The 25,636-nt window shown below is 38.2% G+C and overlaps 1 protein-coding gene across 2 annotated transcripts in view; it reads left to right on the top strand.

The window, feature by feature from the left end:
- Positions 1 to 22,137, top strand: part of MED27 (mediator complex subunit 27) — a 185,238-nt gene extending 163,101 nt beyond the window's left edge. The window contains exons 6-8 of one of the 2 annotated variants that reach the window (XM_074974174.1): positions 3,571 to 3,612; positions 18,235 to 18,312; positions 21,011 to 22,105. In XM_074974174.1, the coding sequence (XP_074830275.1) occupies positions 3,571 to 3,612; positions 18,235 to 18,312; positions 21,011 to 21,145 (255 nt within the window). In that variant the 3' untranslated portion in view covers positions 21,146 to 22,105. Of the gene's footprint in view, positions 1 to 3,570; positions 3,613 to 18,234; positions 18,313 to 21,010 lie in introns of both variants that reach the window. The other variant, XM_074974175.1, reaches the window with a different exon arrangement.
- Positions 22,138 to 25,636: the final 3,499 nt, after the last annotated feature.

Raw genomic sequence — 25,636 nt, 5'->3', positions numbered from 1 at the left:
TTTTCAAAGGGGTATTTTATTTGGTTCCTGTAGACCAGTCCTCTCACTTAATTCAGCTAAATGTGTTCTGTGTCAATTGTTGCTGAATCACTTACTCGTGGACACAGGACCAGCAAAAGATTAGAAGAAATGCCCTTGTTATAGAGACAAGCTGAAGCTGATAAATATTCACATAGATCAGCACAATCTCCTACAAATGAATTTAGGAGATCTTGCTGGCTCTGAGGTGGCACATTGGTTCAACAGGACTTATTTATGAGATTTCATACTACAGCTTTAATAAAATGAAACTTAAACACCGTATGCCTTATTCATTGCAAAACAAGGAATGTTTTATTTCATTAGATCCCTTCTTAGATGTGTGTGAAGGTTGGGGCAGAGCTTTCTAATGGCCAAAACCAGTACAAAGTCAGACTTCTGGAAATCTGTTGCAGCTCTGTGAACTTGAGCAAGTCACTTAACCTCTTTGTGCTTCAGTTTCCCCACTTGTAGAATGGGGATAATATATACCCACTTCATAGGAGAATTCTAGAAGATAACATATTTTTTGTTTCTTTGTTTTTTAAGGCTGGAAGGGGCCATTATGACTGTCTCATTTTAAGCATGATGCAGGTCATAGACTATCACCCATTAATTCCCACATCAAGCTTTTGTTTGAGCTTAAGCATAACTTGCAAGACCCTGCTTTCACGAGTAGTCTTTAAATACATGGTCAGAATATTAAAGACACTGAGTCGCTCGGATACTACAAAAAGAACAGGAGCACTTGTGGCACCTTAGAGACTAACAAATTTATTTGAGCATAAGCTTTCGTGGGCTACAGCCTACTTCATCGGATGCATAGAATGGAACATATAGTAAGAAAATATATATATATATATATATATACACACACACACATACATACAGAGAACATGAAAAGGTGGAGTAAGAGGCTAAATTAATTAAGATGAGCTATTATCAGCAGGAGAAAAAAAACTTTTGTAGTGATAATCAAGATGGCCCATTTAGACAGTTGAAAAGAAAGTGTGAGGTTACTTAACATGGGGAAATAGATTCAATATGTGTAATGACCCAGCCACTCCCAGTCTCTATTCAAACCCAAGTTAATGGTATCTAGTTTGCATATTAATTCAAGCTCAGCAGTTTCTCGTTGGAGTCTGTTTTTGAAGCTTTTCTGTTGCAAAATTGCCACCTTTAAGTCTGTTACTGAGTGGCCAGAGAGGTTGAAGTGTTCTTCTACCAGTTTTTGAATGTTATGATGTCAGATTTGTGTCCATTTATTCTTTTGCATAGAGACTGTCCAGTTTGGCCAATGTACATGGTAGAGGGGCATTGCTGGCACATCATGGCATATATCACATTGGTAGATGTGCAGGTGAACAAGCCCCTGATGGCGTGGCTAATGTGATTAGGTCCTATGATGGTGTCACTTGAATAAATATGTGGACAGATTTGGCATCGGGCTTTGTTGCAAGGATAGGTTCCTGGGTTAGTGTTTTTGTTGTGTGGTTGCTGGAGAGTATTTGCTTCAGGTTGAGGGGCTGTCTGTAAGTGAGGACTGGTCTGTCTCCCAAGATCTGTGAGAGTGAGGGATCATTTTTCAGGATAGGTTGTAGATTTTTGATGATGCGCTGGAGAGGTTGGTTGGGGGCTGAAGGTGACAGCTAGTGGCGTTCTGTTATTTTCTTTGTTGGGCCTGTCCTGTAGTAGGTGACTTCTGGGTAATCTTCTGGCTCTGTCAGTCTGTTTTTTCACTTCAGAAAGTGGGTATTGTAGTTTTAAGAATGTTTGATAGAGATCTTGTAGGTGTTTGTCTCTGTCTGAGGGATTGGAGCAAATGCAGTTGTATCTTAGAGCTTGGCTGTAGACAATGGATCGTGTGGTATGTCCTGGATGGAAGCTGGAGGCATGTACGTAAGTATAGCGCTCAGTAGGTTTCCAGTATAGGGTGGTGGTTATGTGTCCATCGTTGGGGCATATAATACCTTAGATAGTCATGTGCCTACTGCAAGTAAAGCATTTTGAGGGATTTACTGATTAATGGTGACGTAGAAATGCAAAATAACCTTATAGGACAGATTGATTTTTTTTAAGTGTGGACCTTATTGTATAAAATTCTTCTGATTCATATGGTGTATAAACCACCCTTGAGAACTGAAAACCTCTAGGCATTCTAACAGTGTACATATGTGAAATGGGTTTTGTTGTTCTGAGACTCTACAATGGTCTATCATACGTATATATCAAATGTCCCTCACTTTATTCCTCTTATTGTAAAATTAGCTCAGAAATGCTGGGTCATGAAACTGAGATAATAGAAAACATTATTTATGTGGAAAATACCACTGCCCATTTTAGGAAACGACATTATGAATATCTCAACTGTCAGACTGAGCACATAGTGGTTAAAACCAAGTTAGAACAACATTGTTAGTAGACACCACTTTAAAAGTCCTGCACTACTCTTTTTCTTGTTGTATCCCACAGGATCCTGCAGCCCATATGTGTATATAACTAAAGCCACACAACTGTTATTGAAGTCAGAGGAAGTTGTCTATGCATATGGGCGGTAGAACAAGTGGAAAGGGCTAGGCAGTATAATATTTCAGAGGAAACTCCTTTTAATATTTATTAGGTAGCCTAGCACCAAAGCACTCAAGGTTCCATTCTACCATATTAAAAATACAATAAAAATATACAATAACTCATTTTATTAATTGTCTGTATGTGAAATGTCTGTAGTTGAATACTAAAGGATAATGAAGGGTGCAGCCTTCACAGTGGAATTTCACAGATGACAAGTTTTCTTGTGTTAAATCCTTAGTGCCAAGGATTCAAGTATATCTTCAGCATGAGATACAAAAAACTTGGCTTCCTTTATTAATATCACTTCAATTAATAGTGCTAAATGTGTCAATTTTGTGTGCCAGCCCATCTAGTTTTAGTAATAGGAAATCACCAACAACTGGCTGAAGACTCAACAAAATATAGATGCCCCTGACACTTTTTAAATATAAATAAGAGATCTCTATAGATATATACAAATAAATATTGGAAGTCTTTACTGGCCCTCCATCTAGCCATTATCAGTTGGTAATTTCCTTTAGGCAATTTAGGTGAGTCTTGACAGATTAGAAAGAGGACAGCAGAGTGGCTTTATAGTCTAGTTTTTGGAGCAGTTAACTCAGTAGCATAAACTCAATTTAACCTAGTAAAGTCCAGTGAGTGAATGCAAGAGAAAAATCCTAAAACATTCTGTTGAGGTTGAGCAATCCCTATCAGCCTGCACACTGGAAACCAAGGTAATGTTAAGAAACAAATATGCTCCTCTGTCTCTTTGTTTAGACTGCTTATTTCTGATGATCGAGGATTATAGATTTTTTTCAAGACCAATCTTAGTCTAATAAAATGTTCATCTGAATCCACGTGTGGTAGTGTGTGTGTGTATATATATAGAATAAGAATATATAAATATAAATATAAATATAATATATATATATATATATATATATATATATATATATATATATATATATATATATATATATTTTTTTTTTCTTACTACAGGTTGACATATGGTCCAAATCCAACTATCAGGTTTTTCAGAAGGTAAGTCCGACACCATTTACTTTCTACCCAGTGCCTATAAGAGAAATGTGGATTCTGTGTCTTGCAGAACTTCTTGATTTTGAATAGACAAACACTTTGCAAAAGCAATTAGGTATTGTGTTATTTGTCAGCCATCTTAAATGTGACTATAAAACTTCCATCACGGCTTGCAAAGAACAAAATACAATCTCCAATGATTGAAGATAGTAAATAGGACAAAAATAGGATACACTTTTTTTTGTTCTCAGATTACTTTACACTTATATCCTGGCATATCTCTGACCCTAGCCATGGTGATCAGGGTCCAAACTATGGGACTTTCTCCTCTCTAGCCTGAGAAAACATTTTTTTTACTTATTTACTTTTGAGCTTTAGTTTGATTAATTCTTTCTAAGTAGTTGAAGTCTAAAATTCTATTCTTCTGCTTTCTCAGTTTAAAGGAAAAAGTGCACCCTCTATGGGGAGGGAAGTCAACAGGCACCATTTCCAAACTTCTCTGAAACAAAGTCCACACATTCCTCTTCTTGAAGTTTAATTTTAATAAGTCAGTGGGACTTGGGCAGTTCTGAAAATTTTACCTTAAAGCTAGCTATTGGACCTGTTTGTCCTCTCATGCTCCTGTAAACTAAAGTAATTCCACTGAAATCAGGGGCATTCCACGTATGTGAGAATGGTATGAGACAAAAATAAGCCCAGTAAGTATAAACCTGCCAAGAGTTTGAAGACACTTTTAGACATTGTGCTTTTTTTTTTTTTTTTTCCAAGGCAAGTGAAATAAAATTTCTCTATGAAAACCTCTGGCCAAAATGTTGTAAGTTCAAACTGAACTGGCTTTAAATTACAATTTCATTACATTTAAACCACAGTTCAAGGAATTTAAGGCTCAAGCTACTATATTCCTTTCATCTACTTCTGTAGTTTGTATAACAACTATGGGTCAGGGACTCTAAAGGGCATAAAAGCAGGGGTCAAAACTAAAGATATATCACCTGTATTTGGGCATAAATGTTCCCAAAAATCCAAACTCCCTCCCAGAATTTCATGTGCAGTCAAAAGAAAAGCAGTTTTGACCTATGATACTAACCCGCTAAAGATCAAAGGGGGCAGCTTTTTGGGAGGTAGGTAGCAGTCCCTCCCTGACTAGTATTAAGCCAGAAAGAATACCACTGTAGCTCTTTCTTTACTCTAGAGACAGGTAAAGGATTCTTTAATCAGTTAATTCTTCTCTGTCCACAAAAATATTTTCTTTCCTATGTCAGGGAGAGAAGAATGCAGTGGAAAGTAAGTTAGTGCAGAATTAATCTTAATAATCCTTTATCAATAATGCTTTGAAGTAATTATTGCAATGGAACAGATTTAGGTTTTTGCAATTAAGTATGTCTTCTGAAATTCTCCATGTGTTTTACATTATGATCTCAAGAGAAAGAGGCTGCATCTTCCTATATGTTTGTACAGTGCCAACTACATTTTGGGAATAAATGTATTGCAAATCATCATAATAGGCATTCCTTAGATGTTTAATTTAGAATATATTTTTAAAAGGGACCAACCAACATACTTAGTAATAGTTCTCAGCTTAGTGTAATCAGTTTGACAAGTGGGTAGAAGTATCAGCTACACATTCTAAACTGTAAATATAATTGGTAAAAAGATGAGGAATTCTTTTACAGTTTATGCCACCAGTTCAAAGCCAGCCCAATGGCTGCATAATAGTTAGTGAAGCAAGTTGGAAGTCTCAGTACAGTTCCTACTTGTTAGGAATCCACATAATAGCCACCATCACACTGGATGCTAGTTGGCCTTGTAATTTTACCGAGCTTCTAACTAAGATATTTATAGGGCAATAATCAGAGTAGTATCTAGGTGCAAAATGACCACAAAAATTAGTTTGGCAGTCTCAGTTCAATCCAGAAGTTTAAGCATGTACAGTGGACTTCCCCTCCCTCCTAGGTGGTGGCCCGTCAGGTCAGAGGTGAGGTAGTTTGGTGAGAAAGTATGGGAGAAGCCTGTACTTCCTTTGTTCACATCCCATTACCCACAGGAGAGGGGTAAGTCTTTGTTCTCTAGCACTGTCATTGCAGCACAATTAACTCAATAAATTTTCTTTTAAAATATTAAGTTAATTAAATTCAATGAAATATGTAGAGTGCTGAATACATATCAGTAGTGAAAAGAAACTTTAACCATCTCATATCTATCTAGGGGCTGTATAGGAAATAAACCCACCAAAACTGACACATAAATCCATACCTTTAATACTGCGTGCAGTTCTGGTCTCCCTGTCTCAAAAAAGATATATTAAAATTGGAAAGGGTACAGAGAAGGGCAACAAAAATGATTAAGGGTATGGAACAGTTTCCCTGTGAGGAGAGCTTAAAGACTGGGACTTTTCAGCTTGGAAAAGAGACAACTAAGGGGGGGATATGTTAGAGGTCTATAAAATCATGAATGGTATGGAGAAAGTGAATAAGGAAATGTTATTTACTGCTTCATATAACACAAGAGTCATGGGTCACCCAATGAAATTAATCGGAAGCAGGTTTAAAACACACAAAAGGAAGTGCTTCTTCATACAACACACAGTTAACCTGTGGAACTTGTAAGGCCAAAAGTATAACTGGATTCAAGAAAGAATTAGATAAGTTCATGGAGGATAGGTCCATCAATGGCTATTAGCCAAGATGGTCAGGGATGCAAACCCATGCTCTGGATGTCCCTAGTCTCCGGCTGCCAGAAGCTGGAAGTGGATGACGGGATGGATCACTCACTGATTGCCTGTTCTGCTCATTCCCTCTGAGGTATCTGGCATTGGCCACTATCAGAAGAGAGGATACTCAGCTAGATGGACCATTGGTCTAACCTAGTATGGCTGTTCTTATGTTCATTTTTCATTGCAAATAGTCTACAACTTTTCATTCATAATTGAAATAGAATTAAATTATCTGAATATTAAATTACTATTTATCATTCCTATCCAGGAAAACTAATCAAATAATATAAAACGGATTAGTTTAAAATAAGAAACACATGGTTGCTGGAGGGAGGAAGTGTTGTCTAATGGCTTGAGCGACGGTCTGTTACGCAGGGGTTTTTGAGTTCTGTTCCCAGCTTTGCCACTAGCTCACTGTGCTACCTGGAGTAATCACTTAACCTCTCTGTGGATCAGTTTCCCTATATTTAAAATAGGGATGATACTTTCCTACCTCACAGGAGCTCTGAATCTTGGTTGCATTGCTTCGAGTTCCTTGGATGAAAAACATTATAGAAATGCAAGATATCATTTCTTCCTGAGAATCAGTAGCGGAGCCTATAACTGTGCACTAATAGGGAAATAAGTTAAAACTAGGACCTAGAAAAATATAGTCAACATTTCTAAACAGCTGGTGGAAAATGCTGTGATTTTGCTTTCTTTATTCTCTGATGAAGTTATGCTCCCATCAAATTCTTTTTAATACATTGAAATAATGATATAGCAACATGAGCTAAAGGATATCAGATAAAGTAGTATTGGAGAAGTGATTTTAGTCTGGCACTCTTAAGTCTCCAGAATAAATGTGTTCCCACCATTTTTTGAATTTATCTCTGTCTGTCTACCCATGTCACAACATATCTGTATGTCCATGAAATCTTTCTCTGTGTGCAATCAGTGTTGACCCTTTGTGGAAATGGCTCAGTTTTCACCTTCTCAGAAAAGCAACAATTACTTCCACCAAAGAGGCTGGGAAGCCCTTTGACTGTGTCCGTTTCCTTTAATGCTGCAGAATCCATCATTCCTTTGAAGGGCAGGGACATTTATTTTTAAAAAGCTGGACGTAGTTCCCAAACTCTCTTCAATGACAATATAACAACATCTGGAGCTCACAAGATATCTGCTCATGGAAGCTGCAAACCTGTCAAATTTTCACAGGACTGCAGCGTGACTTTCTAGGTTAAGGACCAGAGACCTGTGATCCTTTATCCAACCCTGTCAAATGAAGCTAAATTTGTCCTGACTTTCGTCTGCAACCGTTGGCTGTGTCAGCAAGCCTTTTCTCTCCTCCTTATTAGACAGGATACCCATGTGTGTATAATACCAAGGGGGAGAACTCCCAGTGGGCCCATTACTGCTAAAATGTACAGTCATTTACTAAGGTTCCCTGGAGACTTCTTGAACTTCGTCCTGGGGTGAATAAGCTTTTATAGCCACCAAATCTACCAGCAGGGTTAGTCTCAGAGAATGGAACTTAAAAATAAGGGGGGAATATTTGAAAGGGCAAAACCACAAACAATAAAGAAAAGGTTTACTTGTTTCCATATTTTTCTGACATTTAAACTCAGCAGGTGCGGTGACTGTTTTGCTCTTTAACCTCCCTATTTTAACACCTCACATGTCTTCATTCAGTAACCTAAGAGGAGGAATAAGACAAGAAATTTAGAAATATTTACTGTTTAAATTTTGCTGTGAAATCTGAAAAATAGAGGTGAGGGGTATGGAATGCCAAGTAGGTGACTTGAAGGAAAATATTGTCGTGACTGGAGCAAGCTTCATAGCTTCTCATTCAGAGGGAAAGTAGAAGGAAAAAGGACAGTATAGTTATTTTTATTGTAGTGTAGTGAATGAAACACTCTACCAGTAGCTAACTTCTACCCTTAACTATCAGTTGAGCCCTTCAGTAACAAGATATAGTTTATCTGTCTAATGTAATTTATTCCTTCTCTTCCCCCACACCCCCCAATTAGCTATTTGATCCATAGGCACCATGTAAACTCACGTGTATTCCTGCCAATTCAGTCTTGTCCTACAGCACACCTGGTAGCCTAATAGTGGGCTACCCTAAACAGAGATTCACAGTAGTCAGACTGCAAGTTGGTTGTACAGCAGGGACTAAACAATCCTTTAGATTTCTTCTTTGAGATCCTACCTACATTTGAACCCAAGCTTCAAGAGATTTCAAAGATAGTTGGCAAAACCAGCAAACAAGCTAGTTCCAGTATTTTCTGGTTAATTGTTAAACAGTTGCTTAGATTTTTCCTTTGTGCAGTTAGTCATGATCTTTAAAATATCTAGCGGTAGGAGGGCATTATGGATGATAAAATAGAGTGTGTAGACCTGAATGCATATGTACATGTTTTAATCATGCTTCTGTCTTTTATTCAACAAGCTGCTTGTAATGTAAGGAAATGATCACAGTCTAAAAATTACAGTGTAAAAAAATCCTGCAAGAACAAGACAAGCACGATGCAACCACAGGAGAATTGAACATAGGAACGAAAATATGCCTTCCACAAAAGAGTGCTTTGAGTAGTCATATATATCCTAGTGTTCGGGGTTCTATTTCTCCAAATTTTCAAATGCTAGTTTCTTTCAGGGAGGAGAGACAGTAGTACATCACTGACAGTGCCTGATGCTATTTGCATTTCTTGCTGTGCATCCGGGTCTTTATCTAAGAGGTTTGCAGTCCCAAACTAATGAAGTTTAGGGCACAATTGTCACCATTACAAGGACACACAAGTATTGTAATGTATGAAGATGTATTCTTGTCTATAATATCTGAATAAAACAATGTGTGCGTGAGCTGAATACTGGACTACTGATGATGCCTGCTCAAAGAGAGGAGACGGACTGTTCGAGGATCACCTGGCTGATTGCTTGCTTCCATGATCAGTACTTGGCTGTATTTAAGTAGCTGGTTAAGCAAAGATTAAATGTCTGATCAAGTCCAAATAAGAAAACCAAGCAGTTTAAATATTTTTGGTTTTCAGAGGTTTTTGACACAGCCACCAAACCCTACCCTCAGGAAAACTCCTGTATCCTACCATACTATACTGAGGAAGCAGTTACTTAAGGAACTTCAATCTTTTGTTGTTTTTCTTGTTGAGAGCTGCCTACTTTAGAACACACCACAGAATCATAGAATATCAGGGTTGGAAGGGACCTCGGGAGGTCATCTAGTCCAACCCCCTGCTCAAAGCAGGACCAATCCCCAACTAAATCATCCCAGCCAGGGCTTTGTCAAGCCTGACCTTAAAAACTTCTAAGGAAGGAGATTCCACCACCTCCCTAGGTAACGCATTCCAGTGTTTCACCAACCTCCTAGTGAAAAAGTTTTTCCTAATATCCAACCTAAACCTCCCCCACTGCAACTTGAGACCATTACTCCTTGTTCTGTCGTCTGCTACCACTGAGAACAGTCTAGATCCATCCTCTTTGGAACCCCCTTTCAGGTAGTTGAAAGCAGCTATGAAATCACCCCTCATTCTTCTCTTCCGCAGACTAAACAATCCCAGTTCCCTCAGCCTCTCCTCATAAGTCATGTGTTCCAGTCCCCTAATCAGTTTTGTTGCCCTCCGCTGGACGTTTTCCAATTTTTCCACATCCTCCTTGTAATGTGGGGCCCAAAACTGGACACAGTACTCCAGATGAAGCCTCACCAATGTCGAATAGAGGGGAACGATCACGTCCCTCGATCTGCTGGCAGTGCCCCTACTTATACATCCCAAAATGCCATTGGTCTTCTTGGCAACAAGGGCACACTGTTGACTCATATCCAGCTTCTCGTCCACTGTAACCCCTAGGTCCTTTTCTGCAGAACTGCTGCCTAGCCATTCGGTCCCTAGTCTGTAGTGATGCATGGGATTCTTCCGTCCTAAGTGCAGGACTCTGCACTTGTCCTTGTTGAACCTCATCAGATTTCTTTTGGCCCAATCCTCTAATTTGTCTAGGGCCCTCTGTATCCTATCCTTACCCTCCAGCATATCTGCCTCTCCTCCCAGTTTAGTGTTGTCTGCAAACTTGCTGAGGGTGGAATCCACACCATCCTCCAGATCATTTGTGAAGATATTGAACAAAACCGGCCCCAGGACCAACCCTTGGGGCACTCCACTTGATACCAGCTGCCAACTAGACATGGAGCCATTGATCACTACCCGTTGAGCCCAACAATCTAGCCAACTGTCTATCCACCTTATAGTCCATTCATCCAGCCCATACTTCTTTAACTTGCTGGCAAGAATACTGTGGGAGACCGTGTCAAAAGCTTTGCTAAAGTCAAGGAAGAACATGTCCACCACTTTCCCCTCATCCACAGAGCCAGTTATCTCGTCATAGAAGGCAATTAGATTAGTCAGGCTTGACTTGCCCTTGGTGAATCCATGCTGACTGTTCCTGATCGCTTTCCTCTCCTCTCAGTGCTTCAGAATTGATTCCTTGAGGACCTGCTCCATGATTTTTCCAGGGACTGAGGTGAGGCTGACTGGCCTGTAGTTCCCAGGATCCTCCTTCTTCCCTTTTTTAAAGATGGGCACTATATTAGCCTTTTTCCAGTCATCTGGGACTTCCCCCGATCACCATGAGTTTTCAAAGATAATGTCCAATGGCTCTGCAATCATATCCGCCAACTCGTTTAGCACACTTGGTTGCAGCGCCTGCGGCTCCATGGACTTGTGCTCGTCCAGCTTTTCTAAATAGTCCCGAACCACTTCTTTCTCCACAGAGGGCTGGTCACCTCCTCCCCATGCTGTGCTGCCCAGTGCAGTAGTCTGGGAGCTGACCTTGTTCATGAAGACAGAGGCATCTCCCATTCCTTCCTGGATTTCTCTGAGCCTCAAGGCTCTTTGGTTCCATGATGAAGAAGTGGTCTTTCTCTCCTCCAAGTTCAATATTTCCAGGCTTATTTCTTACGGCGCATATGCATGTGAGCTATGTCAAAACCTGAGCTGCTAAGAATACAAGCTTATTATGGCTGTCAATTAATCACAGTTAACTCAAGCGATTAACTCAAAACAAATTAACTTGATTTAAAAAATTAATCATGATTAATCGCAGTTTTAATCACCCTGTTAAACAACAATAGAATACCAATTTAAATTTATTATAAATATTTTGGATGTTTTTCTGCATTTTCAAATATATTGATTTCAATTACAACACAGAATACAATGTGTACAGTGTTCACTTTATATTATTTTTATGGCAAATATTTGCACTGTCAAAAAGATAAAAGAAATAGTATTTTGCAATTTACCTCATACAAGTACTGTAGTGCAATCTCTTTATCGTGAAAGTGCAACTTTCAAATGTAGGTTTTTGTTGTTGTTACATAACTGCACTCAAAAACAAAACACTTTTGTAACCAGTGTTGCAAGGTATTTATGTGCCAGATATGGTAAACATTCGTATGCCTCTTCATGCTTTGGCCACCATTCTAGAGGATATCCTTCCACGCTGATCATGCTTGTTAAAAAAATAATTCATTAATTACATTTATGACTGAACCGCTTGGGGGGAGAATTGTGTCTCTCCTGCACCGTGGCTTTACCTGCATTCTTCCATATATTTCATGTTATGGCAGTCTCTGATGACAACCCAACATATGTTGTTCGATTTAAGTACACTTTCACTGCATATTTGACAAAACACAAAGAAGGTATCGGTGTGAGATTTCTAAAGGTAGCTATAGCGCTCGACCCCAGGTTTAAGAATCTGAAGTGTCTTCCAAAATCTGAGAGGGACGAGATGTGGAGCATGCTTTCAAAAGTCTGAAAAGAGTAACACTCTGATGCAGAAACTACAGAATCCGAACCACCAAAAAAGAAAATCAACTTTCTGTTGATGACATCTGACTCAGTTGATGAAAATGAACAGGGATCAGTCCACACTGCTTTGGATCGTTATCAAGCAGAACCCATCATCAGCCTGGAAGCATGTCCTCTGGAATGATGGTTGAAGCATGAAGGGACAAATGAATGTTTAGCACATCTGGCACATAAATATCTTGAGATGCCGGCTTCATCAGTACCATGCGAACGCCTCTTCTCACTTTCAGGTGACATTGTAAATAAGAAGCGGGAAGCGGTATCTCCTGCAAATGTAAACAAACTTGTTTGTCTGAGCAATTGGCTGAACAAGAAGTAGGACTGAATGGACTTATAGGCTCTAAAGTTTTACACTGTTTTGTTTTTGAATGCAGTTATATAAAAATAATAATAATTCTACATTTGTAAGTTGCACTTTCACAATAAGGAGATTGCATTACAGTACTTATATGAGGTGAATTACAAAATACTGTTTCTTTTGTTTTTTTACATTGCAAATATTTGTAATAAAAAATAATATAAAGCGAGCACTGTACACTTTGTATTCTGAGTTGTAATTGAAATGAATATATTTGAAAATGTAGAAAACATCCAAAATATTTAAATAAATAGTATTTTCTTATTAACCGTGCAATTAAAACTGCGATTAATCTTGATTGTTTTTAATCTCACAATTAATTGTGATTTTTAAAAATCATTCGACAGCCCTAAAGCTTATGTATGAATATGTTGTTTCTTCTTTTCTGTGTTTTGTGACCTCACCAAAGTGCTTTTGCTCCCCTATATTATGGGATTCTCAGGGTTTTTCCTGAAAGAGAAATTGAGAAGATAGGAGCTGTTTGCCTCTCATTCATCTCTAAGTATTCTTTACTCTTTTCAATAATATAAGAGCAAAGGGGCATTAAATTAAATTGAAAGGCAGCACATTAAAAATTGTTACTGGCCACTCTGAGACAGGATACTACAACAGAGGAACAACTGGTATAATCCAGTATAGTAATTCCTATACTCTAACATCCTATGTTATTAGTTCTTTAAGCCCCTGTCAACCTTAATAGTAAGAAACCAGACTATTTAATAGGTCCCCTTCATAATAGTGCAAAGTAACACCCCTACCTTTGTGTTTTTTGTCATAATTTGTGGAAGCACTTATTTACCCTTACCCACCCATAAACAAGATTGTACTTTTTAAATGAATCTGCAACACTGGAAATTCTGATATTTTTTCATTCCTGGATACTGTCCCCTTCTGAAAAGTGAAACCTCCAGGAATAATAATATACTAGTGCCTTTTGTAGTACATTGAGTGGATAAGAAATTTTGGAGAAAGGCTGAGGATGGGTTGGTTCAGACAAACAGCAAGGCTTTTGTTTGTTGCTATCACTGTGTGTTGATCTCATGAGCTATTTTCAACGTTACCAAGCAAACAAGCTGAGCTGTCAGATGCGATAAGGAACTAGGGAGTACCTGCCTTTTCACTCTACTGCTGAGCAGCCATCTGTGCTCCGCATGTAGTTTCTCAGAGTGAGCAGATACCCAGACAACTCTACTTGCTGGCGGGGACCTAATTGTTATTCTTAGATAAAAAGTATTGAAAATTTCATTCCCATAAAGTCATGTTAAAGATTAGGTTTGATCCAACGGAAGCCTGGTGATCTGTGGTTTGAACTCAGAATGCAGGCATCTCTCTAGACTGGAAGAAAGATATGCATTCAAGCTGTGTACATTTATAAGCAGTTTGGAAACAGAAATGAACCAAAAAAGTTAAGTTTGGTGCCAGAGATCAATCTAAATAACTGCTAACAAGAGGGAAAGTGCTTCTATTCAAATTTAAACACAATTGTATTTTGGTAAACCAAAATCTGCTCATCCAGTCCAGTAGAAATGTAAGTTCATTCAGAAGACAGGACCCAAGAGCAAGTCTCTACCAGTCAATTTTTATTGTAACTAGAGTCCTTTTTTGCTTTGAGACTCTGCTGTAAAATGTGAATGTGTCTGGTTAAATGATAAATATTTCATTTAGCAAAACTTGTCTTTAACTTCAATAGTGTATCTTTCATTTTGTTTGGAAAAACTCTCAGGTATTTTCCAGAAGGTGAATTGTGACAATTGACGCTTTTTTGTAAAATCTCTTGGAAGAGTTTTTTCTGCGACTCAGAGTAGTAGTTGTCTAATCAGTTTGTCTACTAGAAGACAACCTAATCTGGAAAAGGGACAGGTGAGGGGAACAGAAATGTTGTTAGATAGTGTAGAGAAGAGATAACTATAAAAGAGAAGTTAATAAAACAAGTCCTGTAGATACAAAATGTTGTTCAACACACAAAATAAATTATCTTGCAACTCCAACTTGGATGGAGGAAAAAATATCCCAAAAATGAGCTGGTGCATGTGCTGTTTTCTTTGCTTTGGCGTGAAATGATATTTCCATTAGTAAAGCCTTCTGCATTGATCTGTTACCTTCCTTTTTAATTTTTTTTTAATCTTGGACAGTTTGTGCTTTGTTTTTTCAACTCTGTTTTGTTGGGTTTTGTTTGGTCCCCACCCCCCACCCACTAGACAGTTTGACATTTTTGCATCTCTTTTCTTTGCTCTATTCAGCATCACAATGTTTGTTGCTACTTTTGGGGGGTGTTATTCCTCCCCTCCTCTTCCCAAAGTTTGACACCCACTTTGATCTTTTTAGAAGCATTTTTTTTCTTTATCAGCACTTGCTTATGGTATGAATCGCCTCCTTTTTGTTCAGAAAACATTAATAGTGTTCCAGCAGTGCTGGCATGGCTTTTATCTCTCTGTGGAATCTCATTAGCTTTACATCACAATAGGAACAGCATATGTGCAGCTATGCCAATGTAGCCAGTGAATTTGAATTTGTTAATGGCAATATTGCCCCACATCTTCAATGCTGAGAGAAAACAACTTTGTTTTTTGGGGGAAAAACACTGTTCGTTAGAGGTAGAAGTATCATCAGAAGGGGAACTGTTATTCATAAATATCTTTAGAACTGCCTGTTTTTTTAGTCTGGTACTGTCCTATAAATCTAAGTGCTATTTTAAAAAAAAAAAAATAAAAAAATCAAATAGTTCATAGGATTTGAAGTGTGAAGAGGTTAACATAATCCATGAGATTTAATTAAAGGAATGACTGGTTTAAGTTAGGAAGCTGTAAATTACTATTCTTTGTCATTAATAATTAACTATTTTATTGCTAATTATCATTATATTGTGGTAGCTCCCAAAAAACCCAGCTAGGGTCAGGGCCTCATTGTGTTCTGCGCCGTACACTCATGGGAGAATGTAGTCCCTGCCCTAAAGAGTTTACAATCGAAGGGCTGGATTCTGATAATCTTATTCACAGTCAGCAGCAATTTACTCCATAAGTAGTACCATTTTAATCAGTGGTGCTATTTTCAGAATAAGGTATTAGTCTGCATGAATAATTGATGGCAGAATCTGGCCCAAATAAATTAGTATTTTTCATGGTATTAGTTTAAGTTAAATATGCTTTAAAACTGGGCTTGATGAAAAATAGGCTACATTGGTCCAACTAACGGTATAGGAAGTTTGAGGCAACCAACCGCACTGTGTGAATTAGAGAGGAGCTCGTCTCTTTCTTGAAAAAACGACAAGAACACAACTAACCACTGGACAGTGATATAATTTGATATTCTTATATCCAGGGTGATGCTAGTAAGCACCGTAAGATCATAGTGATAGATTTTTAAGGTCAGAAGGGATCAGTTTGACTTCTTGTATAACATAAGCAGGAGAATTCCACCAATAATTCCTGCATCAAGCCCATACGTGGTGGTTCAGCTACAGCATATGTTTTAGAAAGCCCCTCAGTCTTGATGTAAAGGCTTCAGTGGTGGAGTGTCTACCACAGCCATGGTAAATTTGTCCCAATGGTTAAGTACCATCACTGTCGAACAAAAATTGCATCTTATTTTCAGTCTGAATATGTCTGGCTTCAACTTCCAGCCATTGGCTCTTGTCATGACTTTGTCTGGTAGATTAAAAAGCCCCCTGCTATCAGAAACCTTCTCCCCATGTAAGTTAGTAAGTAGACCATGAACATATTTGTGGATTCTTGGTTACAGAGGAGACCAAGAAGAGTGCTAAATCTGTATCAGTTTGATGTAAACAACCTTAAGTGGGACTTTAAGAATTATGTTTTCTTTCCTTTCTTGTTAGAAGAGGGTATCCATTTTTCCATTAAAATGTGGTACTATACACATAAATAATACTGTCAAATATGAAATCTTTGTGGGGAAGAGTGGAATCATTTTTTTAAAATAGTATAAAATAGCTTGACTTTTAAGAGGTCTTCCACTCCTTTTACCACAAGATTGTCTACCTAGACAACTTAAATTTGGTATTGGAATTGAAACTTGAAAATAATTTCCCTCATCCAGAAAAGGGAAATTTGTGTATGAATAATGTTAGTGAGTTCTCTGCTTCATTACTGTAGATCTTTTCCTCCATAGAGTAAATCAACATGACTTAAGGGAACATAAAACGTAGGAAAAGTGGCAAAAAGGAAATGTAGGCCTATAAAGAAGAGAACACTTAAGATTTTCCTCTGAAGCTGCTTGCTAGTGGTTCAGCTTGTTAATGATCCCGTAGTGCTACATGGGGTTTCCTTGTAGAGCCACAGCCAAGAGGGTATTATGCTACTCTTCTTCACTGTAGAAGGCTAAAATACAAGTGAAGCAAATTCCTTGATGTAGCTTTTTTTGAATATTACACTACTTTCTCCAGATTTCTGCTGATCATAATAAGTTATATAGAAAACCTCTGTAGTGCTTTCCAGCTAAGGATCTCGAAGTGCCTTTTTCAAGGTTCCTTCCCCACTCTGAACTCTAGGGTACAGATGCGGGGACCTGCATGAAAGACCCCCTAAACTTATTCTTACCAGCTTAGGTTAAAAACTTCCCCAAGATACAAACTTTGCCTTGTCCTTGAACAGTATCCCGCCACCACTAAGCGTGTAAAACAAAACAGGGAAAGAGACCACTTGGAGACGTCTTCCCCCAAAATATCCCCCCAAGCCCTACACCCTCTTTCCTGGGTAATGCTTGATAATAATTCTCACCAATTGGTACAGGTCCAAACCCTTGGATCTTAAGAACAATGAAAAAGCAATCAGGTTCTTAAAAGAAGAATTTTAATTAAAGAAAAGGTAAAAGAATCACCTCTGTAAAATCAGGATGGTAAATACCTTACAGGGTAATCAGATTCAAAACATAGAGAATCCCTCTAGGCAAAACCTTAAGTTACAAAAAGACACAAGAACAGGAATATACATTTTCTAGCTAGATTATTTACTAACTTAACAGGAGTTGGAAGGCTTGCATTTCTGATCTCTCCCCGGCAAAATCATCACACAGACAGAACCCTTTGTCTCTCCCCCCCCCCCCCCCCGAGCTTTGAAAGTATCTTGTCCCCTCATTGATCATTTTGGGTCAGGTGCCAGCTAGGTTATCTTAGCTTCTTAACCCTTTACAGGTGAAAGGGTTTTGCCTCTGGCCAGGATGGATTTTATAGCACTGTATACAGAAAGGTGGTTACCCTTCCCTTTATATTTATGACAGGCTTACAAAGGTGGGTCAGTAAATTGAGGCATAAAAAAATTAAGTGACTTGCCCAGTGTCATTCAGTGAGTCATTAGCAGAATTAGGAATAGAACCTATTTCTCCTGGCTTCTAGCCCCCTTCTTTAATGACTTAAACCATGCTTCTTCCCTATATTATTAGCTATTACCATGGTGTTGCATTGTAAAGGTGCTTTTAGTTTTTAGTATTTGTGTATGAAAACACTAATTACATTTGTGTCTCAATGAATTCTCTTGTGTAGAGAGCTAAAGAATGGGACTGTGTTTGAGAGAGCCACAGAAACATCTTTGTGTTGCTATCTGAATATCTTGGGTGTCATGTAATTCTTTCTTCACATCTTCCCTTTGAGATGTTATGCTGTTTCCATTTAAAGTAACACATCTTTGTCTGAAATAATGAATTAATAAGGAGGTCTTTCCTTTCTGTCTGTGGCACAGGTGACAGATCATGCAACCACTGCTTTATTGCATTACCAGCTGCCCCAGATGCCAGATGTGGTGGTCAGATCCTTCATGGTAAGCTTATTTTAAAAGAATTTCTTCCAGCTGGACTTCAGCCTGGTGAGAATGATTGATACCAGGCAGTTTGTTACACAGAGTAATTTCCCATATTGAAAGTGGTTAAAAATAATTATTTACTAAATTCCCTCAGGTCTCACAACTGAAGAAGGTAACCAATGTTATTTGTAATTAATACTCTTTAAAGTAAATAGTGCCGTTCTCAGTACACTGGGATGGATGGTATTCGAAGATTCCTGTATGCAGCTGTATAACTCATTATAGCTCTCAATGTTTGCTTGCTGAATCTTATCTGCGAAGCTGGTCTGGGGTCAGCTCTGAAACTAACATGCAAATGAGGCCAGATTCTCAGTTATGATCTGTCCCCTTTGGACTCAAGCAATGTAAAAGAGATGGATTCTGGCTGTCGTTGGCCAGCAGAGAATTCCCTTTTGAGGAGAACCCCTCACTGGCTTAAAACCAGCAGAGCCATGTCTTTTACTAACCGCACCTTCTGGCATAGAGTGCACATTGAGGGATGGGAGAGGACATGTTGGTAGGGCACTGGCTGGCACTCCACTTTGCTACATCAGTCTTCAGCTCATACCTGGTTCCTCAGGGACCATGCACCTCTGGCATAATTCTTGTCATAGCTGGCACAGACTGGCTCTCAGAATCAAGAAAGGAAAAGTGCGCACTCACGCATGCACGCACACACACACAAACCTATGCCACAGTTTTACCAGAAAGAAATATCTTAATTATTAAGTAATACTGTTTATTAAGAATTACCTAATTTATTTAAAACAATCTGTCTCAATATACACATTTCAATTCAGCATATATGAACTTCGAATATATTTATAATTTTGTTTGTAAAAACAGATTTTTGTATAAACTGTACTGCTGTCTGGTGAGTAAGAACAATGGTTCCTTATTCAGTACTCCTTCTGGCAGGATATAGTTTGGCAGTGGAAAACAGCTAGGGCTCAATCTACCCCACCTACTGTCGAAGAAACACTTTTTCACTGCTCATAAAATTTATTTCAACTTTTTTATAATTGTCCAGAACAAGTGATAGAGACATGGGCATTTTTTAAAATCAGGATCCAGTTTGCTTTGTCTACCATCAGTCTCCACCACTCCTGGAGAAAACTTAGATTTACATGTGGAAAGTTGTAAATTGCTCTTTCATGTTCCAGTTGTTAGAAGTCTGATTTCAAAACAGTTGAACTCCTTTACCTGTTGCATTTAATTAATTAATTTATAAAATGGCCACTAAGCTAAAATACTTGTGTAAAGCGCTTTTCTATTAGGGCGCATCTTACAATAAGATTCTTCAGCTCCAAAATGGCAAAAGTAGGCCTTACTGGTCCAATCCATGTTGCAGCATGTACCTGAAAATTAATGTTTTGAGAACTGGTAGCACATTTGCTTTTGCTGTGGACCTGTCGTATTGATTTGATCAAACACTACTGAAAACTTTAACAAAGCAAAAACACAAGCTCATCACAAGTATCAATGTGTCAGTCCTTTTACATGTCAGGTGTTCAGTCCATTTGACAGGATGTAGTGTAGTCTTAATTTTCCAACAGGAATGAAGAACATTATTTTTCTTTCAAAAGGTGTTTCTTAAGTGTACAATTTAATTTCATTTACTTATCTCTATATTATAGTTCAGAAAATTTGATTTTCTGTGGTGCAGGCTAAGTCCAACAGAGCTGAAGTAAATAGCAGCAGCTTACCTATAGTATTCTGTTGCCCATGTCCCTAATTACTGCTAAACCCGGAGATGATCTAGCTCTTTTTGAGGAAAGTTATTGACTGCCTTAAATTCTGCTGCTATAGAGAAGGCTCTGATGAGGATGGAAGGATTTGTTTCAATAAATTCACTTGACCTCTTCTTCAGAGAACAATTTTCTCTTATTGATGTAATTCAGTAGGAATTTAAATGACAAGATTCATGTGCATCCTTCATGGTGTGAATCTGCTTGTCTTGAGTTTTTTAGTTGCATATCTCCTTGAGTTTGGAATTGAGTTATGTAATGCTCATTCTTATGTATGACAACCCAGTTAAGAGACAAAACCTTTACTTGGGAATGTTTTAAGCTGTTGTTTGCTGTTTATCACTTGACAACATTTTTTCTTTTGTAGAAGTGTCATCAAATATAAGATTTTATAGTACTTATTGGTCATAAAAATACTATGTTCAAACCACATTAGAAAGAAAATTAGTTAACCCGATGTGAAAGTCATATACTGTATCTTCATCTATGAAGAGTTCAGGTTTCTGCACTGTGACTGCACAGAGGCATGGTAGAGGAATAACAGAAAGAAAGAAACCAATATCCAAGTTACCAGGACACAAGTATCGGAGAATGATCAAGCATAATCCTATGTCAGTTGGAATGTGAGGAGCATTGGTTGTCCATGGTGACCCTTTAGCTACAAATACCTTCTTCTCACAGCGTGAATTTCTGTTTACAAAGTTGCTTAATGAGAGAGAGTAGGGACTCCAGCAAAATGGAAAATCAGCTGTCTTGTGACCTTGTGATTTTCTGCATGCTTCCATTTCTATAAAATCACTGTATATCTTTCTGGGCCCAAACCAAGGTAGGTTCTCGATGCTCAGTATAATTTTGTTTGACTGGAATGATAACACTGGGGAGCATCCATATCTAGTTTGTTTAATTTCTCACTATGCTTTTCTTTTTAGACCTGGTTAAGAAGTTACATAAAGCTGTTCCAGGCTCCATGCCAGCGCTGTGGAAAGTTTTTGCAGGATGGCCTTCCACCCACGTGGAGAGATTTCCGAACACTAGAGGCTTTTCATGACACTTGCAGGCAGTAGTAACACAACCCAGTCACTGGTCTTGGAAGAAGGAAAGTGAATGAGACTTACGGACAGAAGAGGCCTTCAGATGAGCTCTGAAGAATGCTGATGAGTCATTAGTTGATTCCCTTTCTGGACATTAATATACACATTTCCTCCTTTATTGAAGTTTTCTTACTGAGTAGTAAAGCAGCACTATGCATTTGGCCATTAAAAAAGAAGTCTCTGTCCAAGATATTAATGAGGCTTTTATTTATTTTATTTTTACTTCAATTAATGCACAAGGGAAAAGGTGGGGAAAAGCTACTATTTTAGGCAGATCATACGTGGTCATACTGGAGTATTTGTGCTGAAGTCATTCTCTGGGATCTGTCAGTTGTAGTCATTGTCATGAATAACTGAAATTTTAATGAGAATATTCATGTACAATGTACATTTTGCTACAAAATTCACAATGGAGGAGAGCTTATTTTTGTGAACTATAAATAACTTTGTATTCAAAGAGTATGTGTCATTTACTTTGTTACCCTGTAACATACTTTAGATTCATTTTGTGTGTGTTTCACAGATTTTGACTTTTTAAAAAACTGGAATAATTTAAAAAAAAATGCTATTGGAATATATAGATATATTTTTTTTTGCAAGGATGGTTCTCTGTGCTGCTCTTATTCTGGAAGAGAGCAGAGTGTTGATAAACATGAAATTTCAAAGGCATGTGGCAGCTTGGAAGATGGATTGTACTTTTTGAGAGAGGAAACAGATGTTTCCCTTTACTAAAATTGTAATGAAAAATGTTAGCAAAATCTGTGTGTATTGAGCAGTTAGAAAGTATGTGGTGAGCAGTCACAGTGTGTCTAATTCGTTTGCCCTGTTTTAGTATTGAAAGTTGTAAAATAAACTTAGGCTTTAAGCACAGCTTCTGTAGTGCAGACACATACTTATTCAGCACTGTGATGATTAAAATTTGTGTGGTTTTTTTCCTATAACACTCTAGCTAAGTGTAACATGTCTGCCAATAGTGGCTGGTCCACAAAGAGCATAAGACTTCTACTACTACCAGCTAATAGCACAAGTAATAAGCCTGAGCTGAAAGTCTCTGGTTCAGTCTTCACTGATGACTCAAGGTGGGGTTGTTGCAAATAAATGCTGATTGAGTGTAGGTAGTAACCTCATATACTTTTCTGGCTGATCATAGATTGTATCTGTCCCAGTCCCTGTCAGTCATTTGGCTATGCTTCCCTTTAGTGCACCTTTATTATCGTAACAAACCTAATGAAGCAAGTAGGGGGAGGGCTAGAGAAGGGCTGTCACTCTCTTAATTGTTTATTTTTCAGCAGATTTGATGTTGAATCCTAATGCTGCAAACTCATTTTTGTAGACCCTTCAGTTGTGTGGAGAGTGCATCTTGCTGAAAAGTGAGAAGTTTCTTTCTGAGGACTTTGTTTTTAGAGAAGACTGTTGAGTAAAGTTACCTCCTCTTTGTGGCCATGTTCAGTAAGGTATTGCACATAGTCCATTTTATGCAAAGAGCTTAAAGGACTATTCTGATATCATTGGATTAAGTCTACAGTCCAGCTGTGCAAGATGCTATTATTTAAATAGGTACAGAAACTGAAAAATGGAGAGGTTGCAACTTGCTCTAGCTGTCATTGTATATAGTTATGGTACTGAGTGAAACATTCTTACATCCTGTTGTTAATGTGAAGGACTAACCATTGTAACAATCATGTTTCAGTGTTAATGCAAAAACAGGGACTTTGTTCAGAATTTAAGAATTCCAGGTGTGATTCTATATCTGGAACTTTTTTAGGCCAGCCCAGCTTAGAGAGAGAGGAGAGGCTTCAAAGAAGATACTCGTATGTGATCCTGCTATTCCTTTTAAGGTTGCAAGGTGTGAATATACATTTGATTGATTGATGTTGATGAATAGGAGTGAAATTTTATATATTTTACCTCGCCTTTTAATTTTTTAAAACTCTACAAGTGACCCCAAACAAAAGATTGCCAAATTGTCAATGCAAGTAAAGTTGACTTGCTTGGTGAAAACTGGTCCCATTGCACATACTCCTGCTCACTTGCTACTATTTGACCCATCTAGCATTCTGGGTGCAGAGATTATACAGGACAGAACGATATGTGCATCCCAGATGAGAGTGAATATTGTAGTATGGTAAGTGGTCTTGCCATCACTGCACCTGGCCTGTGAATAATTTAGAGGGCTTAATTTTCTTATGCTGTCAGCTTTTTCTTTTTTAAACAAAAACAAAAAAAAACCCTCAAAAGGTCATGATATGGTTGACAGCACTTTTCAGTAGGCTTTGGAGAGGCTTCTGTCTATTCCATTTTGTGTATACTTGGATAATGGTGTAGAAAGCAACCCCAAAGTTCACAGGAAAATCACATGTGAAATAACATTGGAATTTACAGATAATTAGTTGCAGAAAACTGATTCAGCCAGTCTGTATGTTAATTGAGTTTCAAATTTTAAGCTTGTAATTGGCTATCTTGGTACCGAGTCACAAAATTTCAGTGTAGGTACCTGAACAGAAGAATTGTCTTGCTTATGGACATGTAGTGTAAATTCAGTTTACATAATTCCTTCAAAAAGCCCCAGGTAGATGGGAATGTTCTCCCATACAAAAAGGTCTAGCATAGTACCTGGCAAATCGTGTCTTGTTGATAAGGCTCAGGAGAAAGAAATACAAAGCCAGTTCTAGAGGTGAAGTGTAAGGGTTGTAATGTTTGCATTAAGGGGGATTGGAATATAACTGTGTCTAAATTGGTCCAACTTATGAACTAATGGACTGAAAAAATTACAATAGTTTAGACTTCATTTAATCTTACCTCAGAATTTGCCCCTAAAACTTCGGTTTGTTCTTTGTTCACCTGCTGTTAATCGATGGGTCATGCATCCCCTAAGCCAAGGAGAAACTAGTTTACGGTTTTGAATTTTGAGGAATTAAAGCCTCAGGTCAACTCTAATCAAAACTACATTGTTATGGTGGAAAGCTTTCACTGTTACACCTACCAACCTTATTCCTTAGGCAATGAACGTTGTTCTCCTTATTTAGTCTTGGGTAAAGAGATGGGCAGCAAGATGTGGCTTTTTTGCAGTTTGGGTAACTTTTCATTTTATTACAGTCTGAGCATTCTTCACAAAACGGTTCAAATTATTTAAGGCAAATGATAATGAACATGTCTCCTGAGGAATGGTTGGTGATTTTCCCTATATTTAGTGTTGGAGAGAAGTCAGAACTGCATATTTCATGGTACCTTATTTCAGCAAGGCAAATTGCATTGTAGAATGGGGTGGTGGTCAAATTCAGCAATGGAAGTGAGAGAGACGTGGAAATTACCTATGCTATCAAATAACACTGCTGCAATGGCTTTCTTTGGTTGATCAGAAGGTAAGGCAGGTTGTGTGTTATGAAGCTGTATTGTTCCAGCATTCAGACTACAGTACACTGCTACATTAGTCTAACCTGATATTGCAAAGAAAACACACTGCACCATGATGCCTGTTGCCTCAATATCATTTTACCCTAGGTCAGAGCACACGGCTGTTCAGCCTTAAATAGGATGCCTGATGTGAAGAGATCACCCTTTCTGTCTAATGTGCAAACCCCCCTCCTATTACTGTGTAGCTTGTAAATTTTAAAGGTTACAAAATCCATCTTTTCTCTAAGAAAGCGAATTTATTAATGTGAGAGTTTCTCTCATGAAGGGACCCCGTAGCAGATATTAGTACATATTGCAGCCAGCTCTCCTCTTCCCTCCCAGCATGCACACACCCAAACCACTTTAATTTTTCTGCCGATATTGGACAAATGTAACAGGCTGAGTTTTTAATTTTCTACTCCCAGGTCTCCCTTGTCCCCTCATACATTTTTCATCACAACTCGCAGCTCTTTCCGTGCCTGCCCTGCGAACAGTATTGATCGACTGATTAAGCCATCAAGCTATGGCAAACAACTTTAATTTTCTAACCAAAGCCTTTTAGTTCTCTTGCTTTTCTTGTGTAGCTGTTACCCTTGTATGGCTTTTTTCATTTTTCTTTACTAACAAGATTTTTTGTGGGTTTTTAAATAGGACCTAGGCTACCAGAAGGGTTTATGCCCCACTAATGCCAATTAAAATATCAAGCAATGAAACATCAAAAGCTAAAGCTGGGGAAGCCAGATCTCATAATTTCACCTGGTTTAGAGAAACTCTGAATCACTCTTACTGAAACGTTGCGGGGGGTGGGAGCTGAAGAGTAAGAGTATCTTTGGCTGTTCTTGTTGCTCTGTTCCAAAAAAGCTACCAGCCCCAAAGCAATGGTCATTGTCATAAAACTGTATTTAGCAAAGAATATGCACAGAGCAGGAGTGTAATACAACTCATCCCGTCCAAGCATTTCACATGTGATACCTGTGTATTATAATAGATGAGGATTGTTTGATTCGGACAGTGCATTGGCAGACATATCTGAGAGATCTCTACTCTCATGTTATGAGATCCCCATTCAAG

This window comes from Natator depressus, chromosome 16 (assembly GCF_965152275.1).
Source record: "Natator depressus isolate rNatDep1 chromosome 16, rNatDep2.hap1, whole genome shotgun sequence".
In the NCBI taxonomy this organism is placed as follows: Eukaryota; Metazoa; Chordata; order Testudines; family Cheloniidae; genus Natator; species Natator depressus.
This window is presented reverse-complemented; position numbering and strand designations above follow the sequence as displayed.